The sequence below is a fragment of the Diorhabda carinulata genome, chromosome 2, assembly GCF_026250575.1.
Source record: "Diorhabda carinulata isolate Delta chromosome 2, icDioCari1.1, whole genome shotgun sequence".
NCBI lineage: Eukaryota > Metazoa > Arthropoda > Insecta > Coleoptera > Chrysomelidae > Diorhabda > Diorhabda carinulata.
Window position 1 is genome coordinate 7,393,431 of NC_079461.1, and position 18,923 is coordinate 7,412,353.

General features: G+C 33.4%; 2 protein-coding genes across 10 annotated transcripts in view; one reads left to right on the top strand and one right to left on the bottom strand.

Annotated features, from left to right (window-relative positions):
* LOC130890759 (60S ribosomal protein L44) overlaps positions 1-18,923 on the top strand; it is a 315,570-nt gene that overhangs the window by 209,933 nt on the left and 86,714 nt on the right. The gene's annotated exons all lie outside the window — the stretch shown is intronic.
* Positions 1-18,923, bottom strand: part of LOC130890740 (spectrin beta chain) — a 77,994-nt gene that overhangs the window by 48,840 nt on the left and 10,231 nt on the right. For 5 of the 8 annotated variants that reach the window (XM_057795005.1, XM_057795001.1, XM_057795002.1 and 2 more), the window contains exon 2: positions 8,540-8,698. In XM_057795005.1, coding sequence (XP_057650988.1) covers positions 8,540-8,669 — 130 coding nt within the window. In that variant the 5' untranslated portion in view covers positions 8,670-8,698. The remainder of the gene's footprint in view (positions 1-8,539; positions 8,699-18,923) is intronic. The other 3 variants (XM_057795006.1, XM_057795000.1, XM_057795004.1) reach the window with 1 other exon arrangement.

Consider the following 18,923-nt stretch of genomic DNA (forward strand, 5'->3'; position numbering starts at 1 on the left):
GCAGCGTGATTGGCGTAAATTAATTGGTTTTTTTAAAGCTATTTTTTCTAGCTTTAAACTAATAAAAACGATATAGAGCAATTAACGTAAAGCTCTTTAAGAAGAAAATAAGATGTACCTCACCTTCTTGCAATTATTAAATAAATTATGGTGAATTTTAAATATTTATTAAATATTTTTTAAACATTTGATTCGTCTTAAAAATACCTATCGGAACCCTGCATAGTTTGAATTGAAATTTGCAAAATATCAAAATAAAAAAACTTAAATTGAGCCGTTTTTTTTTATAATTTGCGACGTAAATAATCGAAGAAACTTTTTCAAGCCATTTGACTGGACTGATGGCATACTGAATTGAATTCCAAATTTATCGATCAGGTTATTCAATGCCGATGCTGAGTTGTTTTTTCCATTTTTTTATGTGATTGCTACATATTACAAAATAGAAAGGTAACATCGGTTTTCGTTTCAACGGAAAATGGTTTATCTTCTCATGCAAATCAGCTGACTGTGTTTACGAAAATTTGCAATTTAAAAATTATATTAAACTTGAGTTTGAACAAATGGATATGCTGGTCATGCTACTAGGGCGTGTCAAATAATTTTTTTTTATTTATAGACAGGTTTTTCGAATAAAAAATAGAAAATAACACAGAGCATTGAATGATTATGGTGATATTTCAATTATTGTAGATTTACGAATTTTTCAAGTGGATTTTTAAATAAATTATAGCGAAAAAACTGAAAAACACGCTTTGAACAATAATCAAACTGAAAAGTAAAAAAACTTCGGTAATTATTTAGAATTGGGGCTCCAGGCAAAAATTGTTGTTTCTGAGGGTACAAATAGTAAATTTGAGGCGGGGGAGATATATTATTTCCATTATTCTAGACATTACATGGTACAACTTACATATAATAAATCAATGAAACCTAACCTAACCAAGATGGTAATTATTTAGATTTGGTGAATGCGCGAAAAATTTTTTGGAACGATTTTGCCTGGGGCCCCAATTCTTAATAATTACCAAAATTTCATAGCAACAAATAAACATAAGTTATTAGTTGAATCGGATTTTTTAAAAGGAGTTCATTTTTTTTTTAGATTTTTAGGTTTTAGTGGTTTTTTATTCTAACATCAGAATACATCGATTTTTGTTAAAAGGGCGATTTTATTACTAATGGAAATAGGTCAAAGCAGCATTTTACTTTTTTTTGGTTTATTTTAAAGGGAGCAAATCCAAAAAATATTTTTAATAAGGCGTAAGTCCACTTCCTATATGGATTCTGTTGTTTGATTTCTGTACCTTCGCCTGTTGTCTACAGCCCTAATGAGGTTTGTTCTTTTCTTAATGAATACCCAAAATCAGTACCAAGCTTCGTGTGTTCAATGATAACTGTCCAGAACAAAAAGAAAACCAAACGATGTCAAGGTTCTGCTTATACCTGACAGATTCAGGTCGTTTCCAGAAGGTCACTCAGTATTTCCCTATTCGCCGACACAGTTTCCTCCTGTATGACAGGGATTTCGGAATAATATCTAAGGCTTTAAAGAAACATGACCGCATTTTTGATGTTCATGAAATAACTGACATAAGTTTACAAAGCTCATCACGGTTTAATAAGTTCACTGTTCATAAGGTTACATAGTTTTAGATTTCAAAAAAAGGCGAAAAAACAAAAGAAACCAAAATAAACAAAAGGAAAAAAGTTGAGGCTTATCAAGGTCGAGTACCAACAAAAACAAAAACAAAAAGATGGAGGATATTAAAAAACTGAGGTCCTACATTACAGACGAGCATCGGGGATTTTTCGAAGAAATTTGTGACTGGCCAACTAATGACAGACCTCAAGAGATTACCAGCGCGATTTCGAGGTTGAAGAAACCAACGATGGCCCATAAATCTACAACTATATTATGGATAAAGATACAAGTGTAAAATTTTGAACCCTGTTGTAAATTGAATTTCTTTACATGTTGACATATTTACTTACGCCCGTTTAAAAAAAACCGATTCAGTTATGTTTTTTTTTTCTTGGGCTAAGATCGTCTCCTTTTAGTTGGAAAAAGTAAAATTTTTGTTACAATGGCTAGAACCATTTAAAATGTTTATAATATTTCACAAATTGATTTCATTCTGGTGCTCTAATGGTCCAGAAACAATAATAAATACATACCCAAAAGTTTTGGCTCACCCTATAGTTTGCGTGGTAAACAACAAATGAAAACAATACGATCGATTTTGATACTTATATTTTAAGGAACATATATATAGATAAGAATATAGTCGACGTAACCTCCTTTTGCTTTTATTATTTCAGTCCTCATAGACCGGGAGCCAGCGACCGTTTTTGATGACCAAAACCACAAAAGCTGAAAACTTGTCCTAAGCTTTATTTGGTATCACCATTAAACGAAGCTCGCGCACTTCCGGGGGGTATAGCTGCGGCAGCTTCCCACAATTGTAAAATAATAATTAAAAAAAAACTAATACCGCAAAAGCTGAAATTTGTTAAATTTGTTGTCAATATATAGACAATAACTTAAACGAAAAAAACATCCAGCTTCATATTTAGTGGGGTGTAAAGTGTTCAGCCGATGCCGTCAAAGACGCTGCGCATCGGCATGCGATCGGCCGCGTTGTATCTTTGAATGCATCAGCTGGACCAAATAAGGCTTAAAAAAATTTTCAGCCTTGATGGAATGACCACCCTCAAAAGGTCGCTGGCTCCCGGACTATCAATTTTGACAAATAATATTCGTCTATTTGGTTCTGATCTCTCAAAGTAAAGCAAAATAGATGCCAAAAAGCCAGTTACAAATATACAGGTGAAACTAATAAAAGCATGTTTCAACTATTAACATTACAGATAAGAAGCTCGTAGAGAAATACAGTTATAACTATTTTCTTCGTATAAACGAGAGCGAGTTGATAAGTATTTCTTAATTTCCCCAATCTTAATAGATTCCTATTAAGATTTAAATCAGCTGCGTTATTTAGTTTTTTATTTGAGTCATTAATAGGTGATTACTTCGTGATTAGAAGAGGAAAATGGAAATAACCGTATATAAATGAATTTTTAAGCATTCTTTTTTTTAATACGTTAGTTAACTAAATTGAATTCATCTATCACATTTGTAGGAAATTTATCTATGATTATGTACTAAAACAAAGGTTTACTGTAGAAAAAATTAATATCCTATCCTAACTAAAATATCAGGTATTAAGTATGCCATTACATACATTTTAAATGCGAATTCTATATAAAAATTATCAGTCTGCTTCATTATTGACGTCCGCAAAAGTGTGCAGCTAAAGTACTTCGAACAGATCAATACTTTTAATGTTTTTAATTTGAATTGACAGAATTTTTGACAGACATTAGAACACTTCATATTTAAAACGCTTTTAAAAGAAGAAAGCGTCAAAAGAAAAGATCATGTCATAAACACCCTAATTTATCAAATCTCTCAAACATTTAACCAAAATAAACCCTTATTAATATATCAAAAATGTTATTTCTTATTTATTAATTTTTGTTTAACATTTTCGTACTATTTCTTAGTTGCGAATTTCCCTCGTCCAAGACAACAGAAAATTCGCACTTCGAAAAAATTTTCGGAAATACTATAAGCTCTTGGGAGTTTATAAATGATCATTTTGAAACAATTATTTCGGCTATAGCCACTTTTTTAATCAAAATTGAGTATTAAAAACAAAAAATACATCTACATTAAGGAATTTTTTAAATTTTATAAGGTATTTATGTACCTTAAAATTCAAATCAATATTATGGTGCTTCATTGCCAATTCACTCACAAAAAACATCATACAAAGTGAATTTTTGTGAACCAGTATACAATCCTGATCTCGAAACAAGTATTTTGCACCCCAAAACCAAGAGCTGAAGTCGGCTGTTTCCATTCACAGGAGTTCTACAGAAGAATAAAAAAGTTGATCCAACAATAGTGCCTCAATTCGCGGTGGCTATGAGAGAGTTAGAGAGAGAGAAATACTTTATTGTCAAAAAATTGTTACAATTGGAAGACAAAAGCTTGTAAAAACTAAAAAACAAGCATAAAAATAACTAAATAAAGACACAAATACAATAAAACTTCAATATACAGAAAGAAATAACAATGAGTAACCAAATGATAGGTAATAATTAGTATATAGTCCACACCAAAATAGAACCAGAATGCAGCATACTCAAAATTAAATATTATTATTAGAAAAGAAGTCATTTACAGAGTAGAAGGCACTTTCCAGTAAATATGCCCTGAAATTATTGCGAAATGCGAGAAAAGATTAAATCGATTTGATTTCAATTGGCAAGTGATAGTGCATTTTTTTGCATTGTAAAATATTGAGCTCTCAACTAATTCTAAGCGTTGAGCCGTGGATAGCTGTGCAACGACATTGGAGAAGTGTTCTTACGAATTAGGCAAACGGATTCATAGATGAATAAAGAAGAAAGAGTCAGAATTTTTAAACTTTTCAAGAAGTCCCTGCAGTGAGCCCTGCTGTTTAATTCGAGTAGATATCTAACAGCTCTCTTTTTTAGATTGAAAATACGCTCAAATTGAGTCGCACCGTACCGGAGAAGGGAATATCTGAGATGCAATCAATAAGGACATAATAAACTGTTAAGGAGGTGGATGAGTTCAGTTCTTTGGACACTGATCTCAGCGCAAAACAGGTGAAACACATTTTTTTAGATAAGGCAGCAATATGTGACTCCCATTTTAAAAAATTTTCCACAACAATCCCTAAGAATTTTGCATTGAACGACGTCAATGGTGCTGTTATTTATAGGCAGCAATGTATTTTTATATGATAAAACTTTAGTTTTAGAAACGTTGAGACAGAGGATTAGAATCGCACCATAATTTTTGGGTGATTAGGTCACTAGACATGATCCTATGAAATGCAGTGAGATCAGGGTTGCTCCAAGAGAAACTAGTATCGTCTGCAAGAAGACATAATTTAATACTGATGTCTAGATAGGCGATGTTGTTTATAAACAAAAGAAACAAAATAGAGCCTGGTGCTGAGCTGACAAGCTGACTTATGTTGGTAAGTTATGGCTTAAACCATGCGAGAGGTGTTCCCTTGAAACCGTTGTACTGCAATTTGTTAATTAAAATATTATGATTAACACAATCGAAAACTTAATAAAAATCACAAAAAGTTGTTGCATTGGAGTGATGGCTGTTTAGGCTAGAGTAGACATTATTAAGGAGGGAGAATATAGCATTATTTGTTACTTAAAAATAGATGAAATATTGCTATACTTGTAGCCAATAAATATATTCCTTGAAAGTGAGTTCGCTTTTTGCTTTTTATAAATCAATTTTTTGATGTGCCTTGTATAATTTTAAAATAATCAAATGGAATCTGCTTTTGGCTTATGTCTTTCGTTTCTTTCGTTTGTAGTAAATAAACCTGCAGTATGTTTAAGACACTATATCTGTTCAGCTTGTGTTCACTGAAAGAGTTTAAATAATCAGAAAAATGGTGGAGAACCAATAAAACATGTGTTGCCACTAACTCGATAAGTCGATAAATCAGTCGTTGTAGAAACATCGCATTGACTTAACTATTTAATTAAAACGTAAATTTTCAATTGGTACAGAAGTTTCAGCATTGTTCAGAAACTATGATCGGGTTAATTCGATTATGATCTGAATGTTCGGAAAGTAATCTGGATCACGTTCAACTGAACTGATCTAATAGCTCGATTTGTCCATGATAATCTAGTATACAAATGGGTAAATGCGATCAGCTGATGTGTTGTTTCGTTTGTTTTTGTTTTATTTTCTTGATTCTTCAAAGTTATTAATTCCCAGTTCAATGTTATTTTAACTTTATCAGCGGCATCATCGAAAGTTTACTGTGGCATGCTCTTTATGTACTTATTCAAATTTTCGACACAAAAATATCTTATTATATAAATTTGCTCCAGTTGCTCTAGGGGGTCTAGTAAAAATTCAAAATCAACCCATCTTTCTCCCGGTTTTCCAACTTGTTTTGAAATTTCGTGAATTTACTACATTTTTATAATAATAAAACAACCAAGTAATTTAACTAATTCTTACTCCACTGCTTCAAGCTATTTTTGGGAGTCTTCAAGTATTTTCTTTTTGTTTTCAGTTTTTCTAGTTTATTTTTTCTCATAGGGAGTATCACAGATTTTGAGATATATACATATTTCATTCCACCAATTTTTTTAGAGAATCGTAAACTAATCTTTGAGTTATAAGTGATTCTTCTTTTAATTTTTTAACCAAAATCTCTTTATTTATAGAAAATCCTGTATCTGCTGCCGCAATTCCGTGAGAAATTATTAAAAGAAGTTGCACCACCTTTTTTTATCTAATGTTTTCAATCATTTACATCATCTACTTTAACACATCCGGAATAGTTCCCATCGCCACACACCTTTCCATACGTTTTTTTCCATTGATCGAAGCAGTGCTGGAAGTCTTGTTTGGTGAGTGCCTTTAGGAGCTCTGCTTTACTGCTTCCATCGACTCGAATCGGGTCCCTTTCGAAGCAGATCTTTTTCTAACCTTTCTAACATTTGAAGGAAATCTGAGCAGACCCGTTGACACCAGCTTCGCACAGACTTTTGTCATGTGTAATTCCTCGTATAAAATTTTTCTAACCGTTTCTTTATCGTTTACAGCCTCGGCAATCATCCGGATGCTCATTCGACGATCTGCACGCATAATTTGGTTGATTTTGGTCACTGTTTCCGGATTTGGAATAGTCACAGGGCGGCCTGGGCGCAGGTTATCTTCAGTGCTCTCTCTGCCCTCACTAAAGCGCTTACACCCCTCAAAAAACACGCGCACGAGATAGATAATTGTCCCCAGAGGCCTCTTACAACAATTTATAGTACTCAGTCGAAGTTTTTTTCAATTTAACGACAAATTTGAGATTGATACTTTGTTCCTGTTTTTCGTCACACATGGTTTTCGGCACGAGAAAAAAACACGATCGGTTCAAACCGCTACTGCACAAATACTATAATAGTGATGGAAGCGTGTTTTGGGGCATGCATAGACAAGAGGATATGTGCTCGAACACCCGCCGTTCTCACCAGATTTGACACCGTGCGACTTTTTTTGTTCCCGAAGATAAAATCTGCTTTTAAATGCCGAATTATTACATATTATTGCTTACTCACCGTAATCGCACTTCTTAAATAAATAAAACAAATTGTAAAAAATAAAATGAGACCCTAGAAGCTTCGGGGGAATCCCCAAATCGGTGTCAATATCAGGCGCAGGCAGAGCACGTTATTTTGGCAACCATAGATAGGTGAGACCGTAAGAGTGCAGTTACGAGGAAGGTTCAATATATTGTTTCGATTGGATAATGCGATTTTCAAAATCAGTAAGAAGGTTTTTGAGCTATACCTGGTTGGCTCACTCAAAATTTCCGTCGATTACCTGGTTTTTCTCGGCTCTGCGAAATTCCCATCTTTTTTCCGGTTTCCGAGGCTCCTACACTAATTCTTGAAGCACTCAATATATAATTCAATGAACAATGGCCTTCACTCATTATCAAAAGTTGAAATTCGATTTTCTTTACGCCATATTATGAATATTCCTTCTTGTGGTAGTGCATTTGTAATATTTTTTACATTTAGCCTTGTTAATTATTTTCCCGATGTTTTTTCTTCGTTCTAACTTGTTATTTATGTTATCATCGATGTAACCTCCAGCAACCGCAATTGATTTCCTCCCTCCCACTTTTTCGCACTGCTGGGATGTGGAAAACAGATGGAAATATCTTGGACATTGATCGCAGCGCTAGATACAAAGACTGGCTTTAACATGTGCGACAGTGGGAATGACAACGTGCCTATCGACTGCACTAGAAGTAACTCTAAATCCTCCACCTCCTTATATATTAATGAGTAGTGAATTATCTTGGTGGTCTGTTCAAATAATTTTATGGGAAAATTTGGTAATTAAAAAGGGTTGCTGACAAGTTCGAGCTCTGAAAGCAGATCGAGTTGAGACATGTGTTTTGAAATAACAGGTGATTGGTCAAGGTGCTATGGTTATGACCCAGAATCAAAGCAATCCATCGTTAGCCAATCCAAAAAATGTCATTAAGTCAAATCAAATATCAAAACAATGCTTATTTGCTTTTCTGATGCTGAAGGTACAATTCATGTAGTTTGCTTCCCCAAGACAGAACGACAATGAAATTTTTGAAAGTTTTAAGAGGATTTCGTATCAGTTTTCATAGACAAAGACCTGATTTGTGGTAAACAGGAAACTCGTGATTGTGCACCTGTACACTCAGACATTTCCATTCAACAGTTTTGTGCCGAAAATGGCACAGTTTTGGTGCCCACACATGAAAGGGTACAACATTGAAAAGGTCAAGAAGAAGGAACTGTGAGCCATTTCTACAGATGAGTACAAAAAATGGAAGAGTTGAAGCATCGCTGGGACAAATGTATAAGTTGTAATAGAGACTATAAAAAAGTTTGGGGAATAGAGTTTATTTGCACTTACCGGCTAAGGCTTTAATCCGAGATCTTTCAAAGAGCCTAGAAGATGAATTGCCACCGTCGTATTCGTAATCTTCGACTATTTCTTGTTGCAAGGTGGGATCCCACCTCACTATACTGATATCGGTTGTCATTTTTTAAATTCACCAGCCAAGCTGGCTAACTGAAACAAAGAAAAATAGTTGAAACTTGCAATTACTAGTTTTAGATCGGTAGGGAGTCTCCTTGAGTTCCCATTTGCTGAGAAAATATTTTGCAAAAAAAAACAAAAGTGTGTCCTGCCACGATTTTGATTCCTGCCATGTTTATAGAAAGGTAGCTTACCATCCATTTCATGATTAACATTCGTAATATTCAATATCTGTTTTTAAGGTTTCCAAAAAAGACCTTTTCCAAGAATATATGGATTGATGTTAACTATCGTTCTATGAAAATGACACGAATCAGGAAACTGCAGCAGGACCCATTTTTTGTATGGAAATGGCAATGAAAGCTCAAGGATTTTTCCGATTGGTCAGTTTGATACAATTCTATCAATCTCATTCATAAATTTTACTTTAGATTTCTTATTTCTCAATTTTTTAAACTAGTAGAGTGCAAAACAAGAAATTTTTTTTATTATTTTGCATAACAAAATATTGTAATCAATAGATCTGAGTATGATTCCCAGTATGACAACTGGGGACTAGGACATCAAGGCCGTGCATAACAACAAATAAGTGTGCGGTCCATGAGTTCTTGGCTTCATACAAGGTGGCGCAAAAAGAGCACATGAATTTCAAACCAGTCTAATTTGCTTTATTTTGATTACATACAAAATGGACTCACATTTATACAATGTTTAGATTATCCAATGTATAACGTTGTTCATTTGGAATATCGATACGCACTGGTTGTAGTGACCTGATCACTTTTAGAAGATTACTTCAGGCAGATAACGTCCTTCCGCGTCGATACACATCAAAAGCCTTTTTCGAAGTTTTCCATTACTTTAGACAATCATCGTTCAGGATGCGCTGCAGCGAGTGTCGAGACAAGTTCAGAGTTGGAGCGCGCCGCCTAGTGAAGCAGCGAGGACTTTGAAGACGCCCTAACTCTGTCGACATTTTGTGGAGTTTGGACCAGGCGACTTCTGCTTCATAACTGATCCAATTGTGCGAAAAGACTAAGTAAGTAAGATTAGATATCGAACCATAGACTGTGCGGAAAAGCCGTTGAACAGTGATAACAGATTCCTTACTTTTGAAGAAATATTCAACTGCGAAAATGCGATGCGCCACGGTCCATTGCGCCATTGCTACTAAAACTGGACACCCTAACCTATAAAACAACCAACCCTCACCGCTCCGCTCTGCTTTTTTACTTCCTAGAAATTTTTATATGTTTATCTTGATAATTATTTTGATTTTAGGTGTCTAATTTTCTATAAAAAGAGACCTAAAATAAAGATATTATCAAGAAATGTGATAACATTAAATTATTCGGGAAGCTGCTTTCACTTAATAATAAATCAATTTATTTCTATTGATTTGAAGTTTTGGAATGGAAACATTTTTAGTTTTGCACTGTATTATAAAACATGAAAATCTAACATAAATAAATATATTAATTAAAACTATTAATGCAATTTAAACTATTTATAGCTGAGTCTTTTTTTTTAATAAAACAAATATGTGATGAAATTGTATATCAATATTGACACGGCTACGACACTACTAAAGGTCAAAGGTACACCGTTTCAAATTCAAAACTTACCTAAACAATTTTCACATTGATCACAATAATTATTTCTAAACCATCCCAAATATTAATCTACATGACCCGTATGAAATAGCGTCTAAAAATACCCATCTGTTCGATGAAAAAAGTGTGCAATCCCGAAATTAGGGAAATCCTGTTTTCGTGAGGAAACAGAGAGCTGCTGCCTCGCGGAACTGTTTCGTATTAGTGACCCGAAGGATCGATAAGCTGCCGCCGCCGGCACCGGACCTCGCCGTCTCGACGCCTGACCTACCTCGTGCCAAAGAGACTGCGGCAACGCAAATTTTCACGTGACTAAAAGGATGCGACGGTATTTTGTGAAAGGGTGACTTATGTAACGTTATTTTTAGAAATGTTTTATTAGAAAAAAACACTGATTTAAAGTATACATGAAACAGGACAAATTCATAAGCTAGCAAAGAAACAAAAATTATAGAATTTGATTTTATTCTTCCACTTTGATAGTACAATTTGTCTTTAGCTTCATAATAGACATCAGTTTCGGTGATAACCTCTTCAATTGCGCAAAATTTTTGTCCAGTGAGCATTCACTTAAAGTTTGAGAACAGATAAAGTGGATGCGGAAGGAAATACAAGCCCAATTCATGTTATCTTGCCACCTTTTCCATTGATTTCTTATTCAGGGGCTATTTTTCCGTGATTAGGTCGTTCAAACACTCCAATAACGGTACGGAATAGTCGTTGTTTATGATTTTTCTCCTTATAAGATAGTCTATGAATATTATTGGATTCTATTCATCATCCTACCCATTGTGAACAGCTTTCAGATACTCAAGATTCATTCACGATATGTCCAACAAGTTCCTCTAATATTGGGTCTCAACTATCTCATCAGCTTCACCTAACGGTTTTAAGAAATTTTGTTCAGTGTCCTTGGTGTTTATTTCACCTCGTTTAAATTTAGCATACTACTTCTCAACAATTGATTTTCCTGGATCAAGGTGCGGATAATGTTTATCAAGCCGAGCCTTGGCTTCAAAAGTATTTTGTTGCCAAAAATCAATACTTTATTAACACACGACATTCTTTTTTATCTATTTTTAATACTCACAAAAATTGTTTCACTCCAAATGCTATAAAAAACTAATAGATGTCAAATTTATACACTTGTCTTTTGAAGGTTTGAGCTAATTGAAAATCATATGGATGTAATACTAGTAGTGCCATCTATGTGTCAGCCCACGAACTTTTTAGTCCACCTAATAAATGTTTGTACAATAATTTTTGTTCTTCGACAAGAAAACACGATTTTATGGTTAGGATATCATTTACCAAACATCGAAAACAGTTTTTTCATATTAAGTATTAGACTAACCTAACCTAACTAATCTATCTGTCAGATTTGTTTAAAATTTTGCCAAATGGCAAAAAAAATCATCTTAGTGGAAGTATTATCAGCCAATTAAAAGTCATCAAACCGCCTGTGTGCTCTCGCTGCGAAGTCTGTCATAAACACTCTTTGATAAAAATTGTTTTCGGCCATGAATTTTATGAGATAGAGACCAGCAAAAAGTCAGAGGGAGCCTATTTTGTTGAGTAGGGTAAATGTTAGTACTATTCGCGATGCTTTTTTGATCTATGTGATCTATTTCTTGATAAAAACATGTTTTCCCCGTGGAAATCAGGTTTGCATGAAACCTTAGACATTTATATAAACGATAAAAACGCTTAACTAGTAACGCCATCTCTTCTGGAACAACATAACTTATTGAACAGTCGGCTATATAGCCATTTTCAGTTTTCAGTATAGATAAAACATTTGGGTATATACTCTTTCAATGAATCCCTTATTCTTTAATTAGCCCTGTGAGGTAGAAATGTTCTTGTTCATGTCGTTTAACTATGAGATCCTTGTCACGTCCTGTCTATGACAAACTAATCAAACAGACACTTTTTCATGACATCTCGCCAATTTTTATTAATATTATGAGATGAAAATGTCTCTAAATATGGAGTAGATACACGATAACTGTCTGAAAAGTTTTCCACATAACAAGAAACAAGGCATATTTTTTTCAATAATCATTTTTAAGCAATATTATGTGATAACGTCTTCATCTGTTGAAAATCTCTCTTCTGCAAGTGAAATTTTAATGTTAAGGAATAGTGACTGGTGCTCAAATCTGCTGAATACGGTCGGTGGTCAACCGAAATGCTATTCGTGATTTTAGCCACAGCTGTCATCGAAGGGTGAGAAAGTGCTTTGACCTGATGGAAAATCACTTTTCCATGACTATCCCAAAAAACCTTCGCCATCATTTTTTCGTTAGAAAGTCACTCTTCCTTCAAACCGCCTTTGTGCTCTTTCTAGAGCGAGAATCTAGATATCGAGACGATAATTCTTTTGATGAAAATCGTTTTCAACACACGTATGTTTTGAGATATTGACCAGCCAGAAGTCAGAGGGAACCGAGTCTGCTGAATAGGGTGGATTTTAAAACAATTTGTATTGTACTATACGTGATGTTTTTTTCGGAGCAGGTTCGCCCTTTGTAATCCACTGTATTGACTGGTGTTTTCGTTTCAAAACAAAAAAATTATGAATATACGCAACAAATTGGACTAATCAACGGGACCTGCGAAATGTCTTGCCTATGACCAAACGCGGCACCAGACACGCGAATAGCATTCTTGTGATATGCCGATAGCTTCCTCTATCTCACTAACCTTAATCCGACTTTTTCGATAACATCGCTGATTATCGCAGTAAATTTTACGTTCATGAATGATGGTAGAGAGTTTCTGTATACAGTGGCTAACTCCTCTTTAATTTGCTTAGACGTATTGTTAGATGGCAGTTCGATATTCAATTTTTGTCATTCTCCAAGAAATCTTTATGACTCACTTAAACGAATGTCGAATATAAATTAAACGTCTAAGATGGCTGAAATTTTATTATATTTTATATTGATTGAGATAAGAAACTTTTTAGAGAACTCTCGATTTTTAGTTATCAATTTTCGACTAAATGTTGTGATGCAGTATTTAGTAAGATTGATAAAATTAAATAGTCGGTTCCAGTTAAGACCAACATTTTAGTGGCGCTGCAACACCAATGAGGGCGAAGAAAAAAGAGCCTTTATAATTTAAGTAGTTTTAGTCGCTAAGTTCCGCGACTAAAGAAAGGATCCCATCCCTACATTGATTATATTCGGATTGTGTAGGCGGAATATAAACTGGCTATGATGGTAGACCGGTTGGCGATAGGTTCCGGGTAGACAATAAAGAATAAGTCGACCCACACACGATATGTCGAAATGTGAATTTTTTTATGAGAATAAAAAAAGCGAGGGGATGAAATATGTATTATTTTGATGTAAATATTATATTGGAACACAACAATATAAAGGATGGATGTAATTAAAATGTCTTCTCAGAGGGAGTCTTTTTTAGTCTTCTCATTTATATTATAACACGGTTTTTGAGGATTTTATATACATCTTCTCTCCTTATTTGGACAAAATCTTTTATCCTTATCTTTATTCATTAGTCGTTTCTGCTTCTTCCAGTTCTAAAGCCACATGTGAACCCTCTAAAGTGACTGCGACTTTATTCTTCAATCTAGTTTCTACTATTATATCATTATTTGCTTGTATGTTTGTTATTGTTATACCTTGGTAATTTTTACAATATATTCTGTCGCCACTCTTATATAAAGGTAGTATAATTCACAATTCAAATCTTAAATCAGCCATTCTATTAATTTATTTATTTCTTTTTCATCCATATATTTCATCATTTTAGTAGATAAATTGTCTCTTCCTGGAGCTTTTCCTAGATTTAATGTTTTAATTGCTTTTACTACTTTTATTCTTATCTTCTAGAAAACTCCAACTGCCTAATTCCATCGTTTCATCATCAATATCTGTAAGCTTCTCGAAATATTCTTTTCTGTTATAAATAACAAAGTAACGATAGTCTTAGCGTTAATTTCAACTATCATTTTGGTTGGTTGGTTGGTTGCAATTGGTTTCCCTGATTTTTTCGAACACTTATTTTGAAAAAAATGTGCTTCATGCCCGAACAATTTTTGTTGCATTTGGCTCGTCTCGAAAGAACCATACAGTCGATTGTTGTCTAGTTTCGAGTTTATATGTATATATATATACGAATTGTGGATATATCCACAATTCGTCGCCTGTCACGATCTCATAGACATCAGCATTTTTTTTTTCATCAATCGACACAAGCTTTTTTTGAGGAAGAGTCAAATTATGCGGTATCCAACGCGAACAAATCTTTTTGACAGCCAAATGAGCAGCAACCATCATATTATGTGAACAGTTTTATCCAAAACTTTCTACTTCATCTTAAAATAATTATAAAACTTTCTACTTCTAAGAGCTTTTTATATGTTTTTTGTGATGATTTATCTTAATTTTAGGTTTCTTTTTATCAGTTTAAAATAACAGGTACAAATTTTACGAGAATATATTACCAATATTTAGCAAGACATAAAAGTCATAATACATTATATAAACTAAAATCTAAAACACCCAAAAACAAAATAAGTAATATCATATATCAAATACCTTGTAATGATTATGACGTTGTCTACATAGGGCAGACATATCAGTATATAGAAACTAGATTAAAAGATCATCAATATGATTTAGTTAATGGCTGCTACATATTTTTGAGATTTAAAAAGAAAAAGTAATTTTTCCTGTTAGCGAACAAATCTTTTTGACAGCCAAATGTGCATGCAATATTGAATGTATGCCTCAATCTCACGGTATGTCAAAACTTACGTAGTAACCATCATATGATGTGAACAGTTTTATCCAAAACTTTCTACTTCATCTTAAAATAATTATAAAACTTTACCCTTGTTTTGAGTCATGGTCAATATAGTACAAATTATAATTTTCTTCAACTTTCTACTTCTAAGAGCTTTTTATATGTTTTTTTGTGATGATTTATCTTGATTTTAGATTTCTTTTTATATAAAATCAGTTTAAAATAACAGGTACAAATTTTACGTTACAACGTGGTCTTTATCAAAATAGAATTGACATTGACAATTTGCGAGAATATATTACCAATATTTAGCAAGACATAAATCTAAAACACCCAAAAACAAAATAAGTAAAATCATATATCAAATACCTTGTAATGATTATGACGCTGTCTTCATAGGGCAGACATATCAGTATTTAGAAACTAGATTAAAAGATCATCAATATGTTAAAAAAAATAAAATTACATTAACAACCCATGAAATATAAAAAAAACATACATTCATTTATGAAGATTGAAAAATTCTTGAGACTGAATCAAATAGAAACGCGACAACTGTCAATGGCCTAAATCTATCATGCTACATATTTTTGAGATTTAAAAAGAAAAAGTAATTTTTCCTGTTAAATTCATGATGCTGGTGATTTATTAATATAATTACGCAAATTGCCAATGTCAAGACCAAAGTAGGTCAAATATATACTGATTTTATATAAAATGAGACCTTAAATCAAGATAAGTCATTACGAAAAATGGACAATTTTTTTAGTTATTCAATAAAGTTACAAGCAAAAATTAGAATCAGAATTCGCCAACATTTTTATAACAAATACTGCGTGTTCCTCGTATAAAACGTTAAGACTCCAGTTAATATTTAACGAGAAATAGGGTCATGTGCGCATACAGTTCAAGAGGATGTTATTACGTACCTAAAAAGCAATTACGAAGTACGTTCACATACTCGTATTTGTACATCCTACACAGACGAATTGAATTTATAGTCGTAATACAATATTCTTCTTTCATTACAAAATGTAGGTTAAAAATCTTGTTTTATCGATCGTTCCGATTATTTGATAAACAAGACCACCCTAACAGTGGGTGAAACTTTCAATGTAATTTAAAATATAGTTTTTTGCAGTTATAATAATTTTCAGAAAAATCCAATGAAGAAATATCAGTAAGAAAACTTGAAATAGTAATAATTTGAAGGTCTTAAAACCTTATTAACCTGTCGCAACATGCGAGATAGTCTTTAACATTTTCAGCTTACGTAGAGTAAAGACGTAATATTTTATTTATAAACGGGTGGAGCAATAAATATGATGGTCGATGAAATACAGAATATGTACGATGCTTATGTGAAAAGTTTCCGACGTCAATCTGCAAACAAGAATCCATAGACGAATTATAGAACATGTGGCGCCATCTTTAAACCTTGGCGGAAGATGTGTTTTTTTTTTCTTTCGAATGCAATTATGTTTTATTTGTAGTATAAGCCTTTTACGTTCGTCCTTGTACGAATCTAGAGCAACTGAATCACATACGACAATCAATAAACTTCAGTTAACGTTTAATAGTAATCATTTATTTTATTTGCACATAAAACGGTTTAATGCTTTAAATTAATGAGCTGCCAATACCATAGCAGTTGGAAATGTTATAACTTCAAAATCCCAAATATTTTTCTTAATAAACCAAAATAATTTTTTATTAACTACTAGTAGTGGACATTTCAACAACCGTTGATATAAACTTATTTTTCTCTTCTTTTATTTCTTCATATTCTTTCGAGCGTTAGAGAATTTGGGTTTTAACTTTCAATCTCTTCTTAATCATATTTCCGCTCTTATCAATCCTTTGCTACTTCGTTCATTTGTCTTCTTGTTTTTCTCTTTCTTCATCCGCTACTTGTTCCAGCCAGTTTTAGTGGGTCTACCTTTTTTTTTAAATCTTTTTGCCTCTACCAACTTGCTTTTTAGACTTTGTGGAGTTCTGTATGTGTCCGCACCAGTTTAAACATCTTTCAACTATTTTTGTACCTGTTTGAGCGTTTCTATAATTAACTTCATTTCTTATTCTGTTTGTCATCGTTTTCCCTGTTATTTTCCTCAATTATTTCTTCTCTATTATTATTCTTTAATGTATCTTTTGATTTATTTCCCAGATTTCACTTCCTCATTCAAATGTGATAACTTTATTCTTTATCTTTATCGCTTACTCCTCTTCTATCCTTTTGCATTTTTTGAGTTTTATTTCCTTCTCAGGTCTTTTATTGTCTTTATCCATGTGTCTACTTTTCCTTCCATCTTCTCAAATGTAACTGCTACTATTAGTACTAATCTACTCTACATACACTAATCCGTTCTTATTCGCCAGTTCTAGATCTGTATCCAATTATAGTCTCCATTTTATGGTTCTTCTCTTTTATTGTATTTATTATCCTATACATAACGAATATAAATAGAAGTGAACTAAGATTTTATCTTTGCTTTGCCCCATTTCCAACCTAAATTCTCGGTTTGAACCCGGTTTTCATATTTCTTTTGTTACCTCTATCATTTTTTGGGAAGTTCCTATTTTCCCTATTCTAATTTCCTTTCTATTAATTCCCTAATAAGTGTTAATTCAAATACTCTTGGACCGTTATTAAATTTCAATTTAGTTTCTAGAAAACAAAAATTTTCGCTCCGCGCTTAAACAACATTTATTGAAGGTACTGATCCATTCGAGGTACTTTAGCTACATGCAGATTAGGGAGTTGATGGATTTTACCCGTTAAGACAACACCAGACATTTGCTGCACCACAGGCAGCAGTGTAAACGCTAAAAAAGGGAAGAAAAAAGGGACCTCCCATTAGAGGACCCGATGATCCATACAAGATAAGCATGATCTCGAGTAGGGGCAGCTTTAGGAAGTGGTTCCACTATTTTCAATCTTATTAAGCTGGATAAAAATCCTAATGAGAACGAATAGAGAGAACAGTAAAAGGCAATTGAATGCATGATACTACCCCAAATAAAGGATAGCTTAGAAATTTCAATGAAAGAAAGAGGAATTCACACTTATTTTTATAAGTTATCTATCAGAATAAAACTTCCTTATTGTATCCGAAAATTACATTTGAAATTAAAATGAAACATCATCAATCAAAACGAGACCGGGTGAAAACCAGATCCTTCCATACTTCAAAATTATACTTAAATTAACGGACTAAATTTCTTCATCGTACGTTAGGACTTAGTCCTATGTTTGCATCAATGGTTGCCTAACTGCAGCTAGGATGATGAAGACCAGCTTTCATACCATCTTGTAGGAGGTCGGGATGTGTTCGGTTTTTCTTCCTTCACAATCTTTGCCAACATGTCATCTGACATTCTGTCCACGTAGGGAATGAAGAGATCATTCCCTTCCCTTCCCTCTTATTTCATCATTTCTCTTGTGGTCAAATAATGTTCGCTATTAATCTCAGCGTTCGCATTTCAATAGTTCTTAAAAGCCGTTTAGTTATGGTGTTCTCTGCTCTGGTCTCTATCACGTATGCCACAGGTCTCGCTCAGGTCTGACTTTGCTCCTGCTAGTCATCTATTTATCTCGCCAAATTATATCTCTCAGGTACCCCGATATTAATGACGCCTTGAGCTTTCACTTCCTTCTTTAGATTTCTATTACTTGTTATGTTGGCTCCTAGATATTTGAATGACATCACTTGTTCTACACTCTGATCGTATATTGCGAGTTTACATCTTCTCGGTTCTCCGGATACTGTGAAAGATTTGGTTTTCTTCAGGGATATTTGCTTTTTGCTGTTAAAAGCTTTCGCTATTTGTTCAAACCTACACCGAAGCCTTTGTAAGTTATCTTA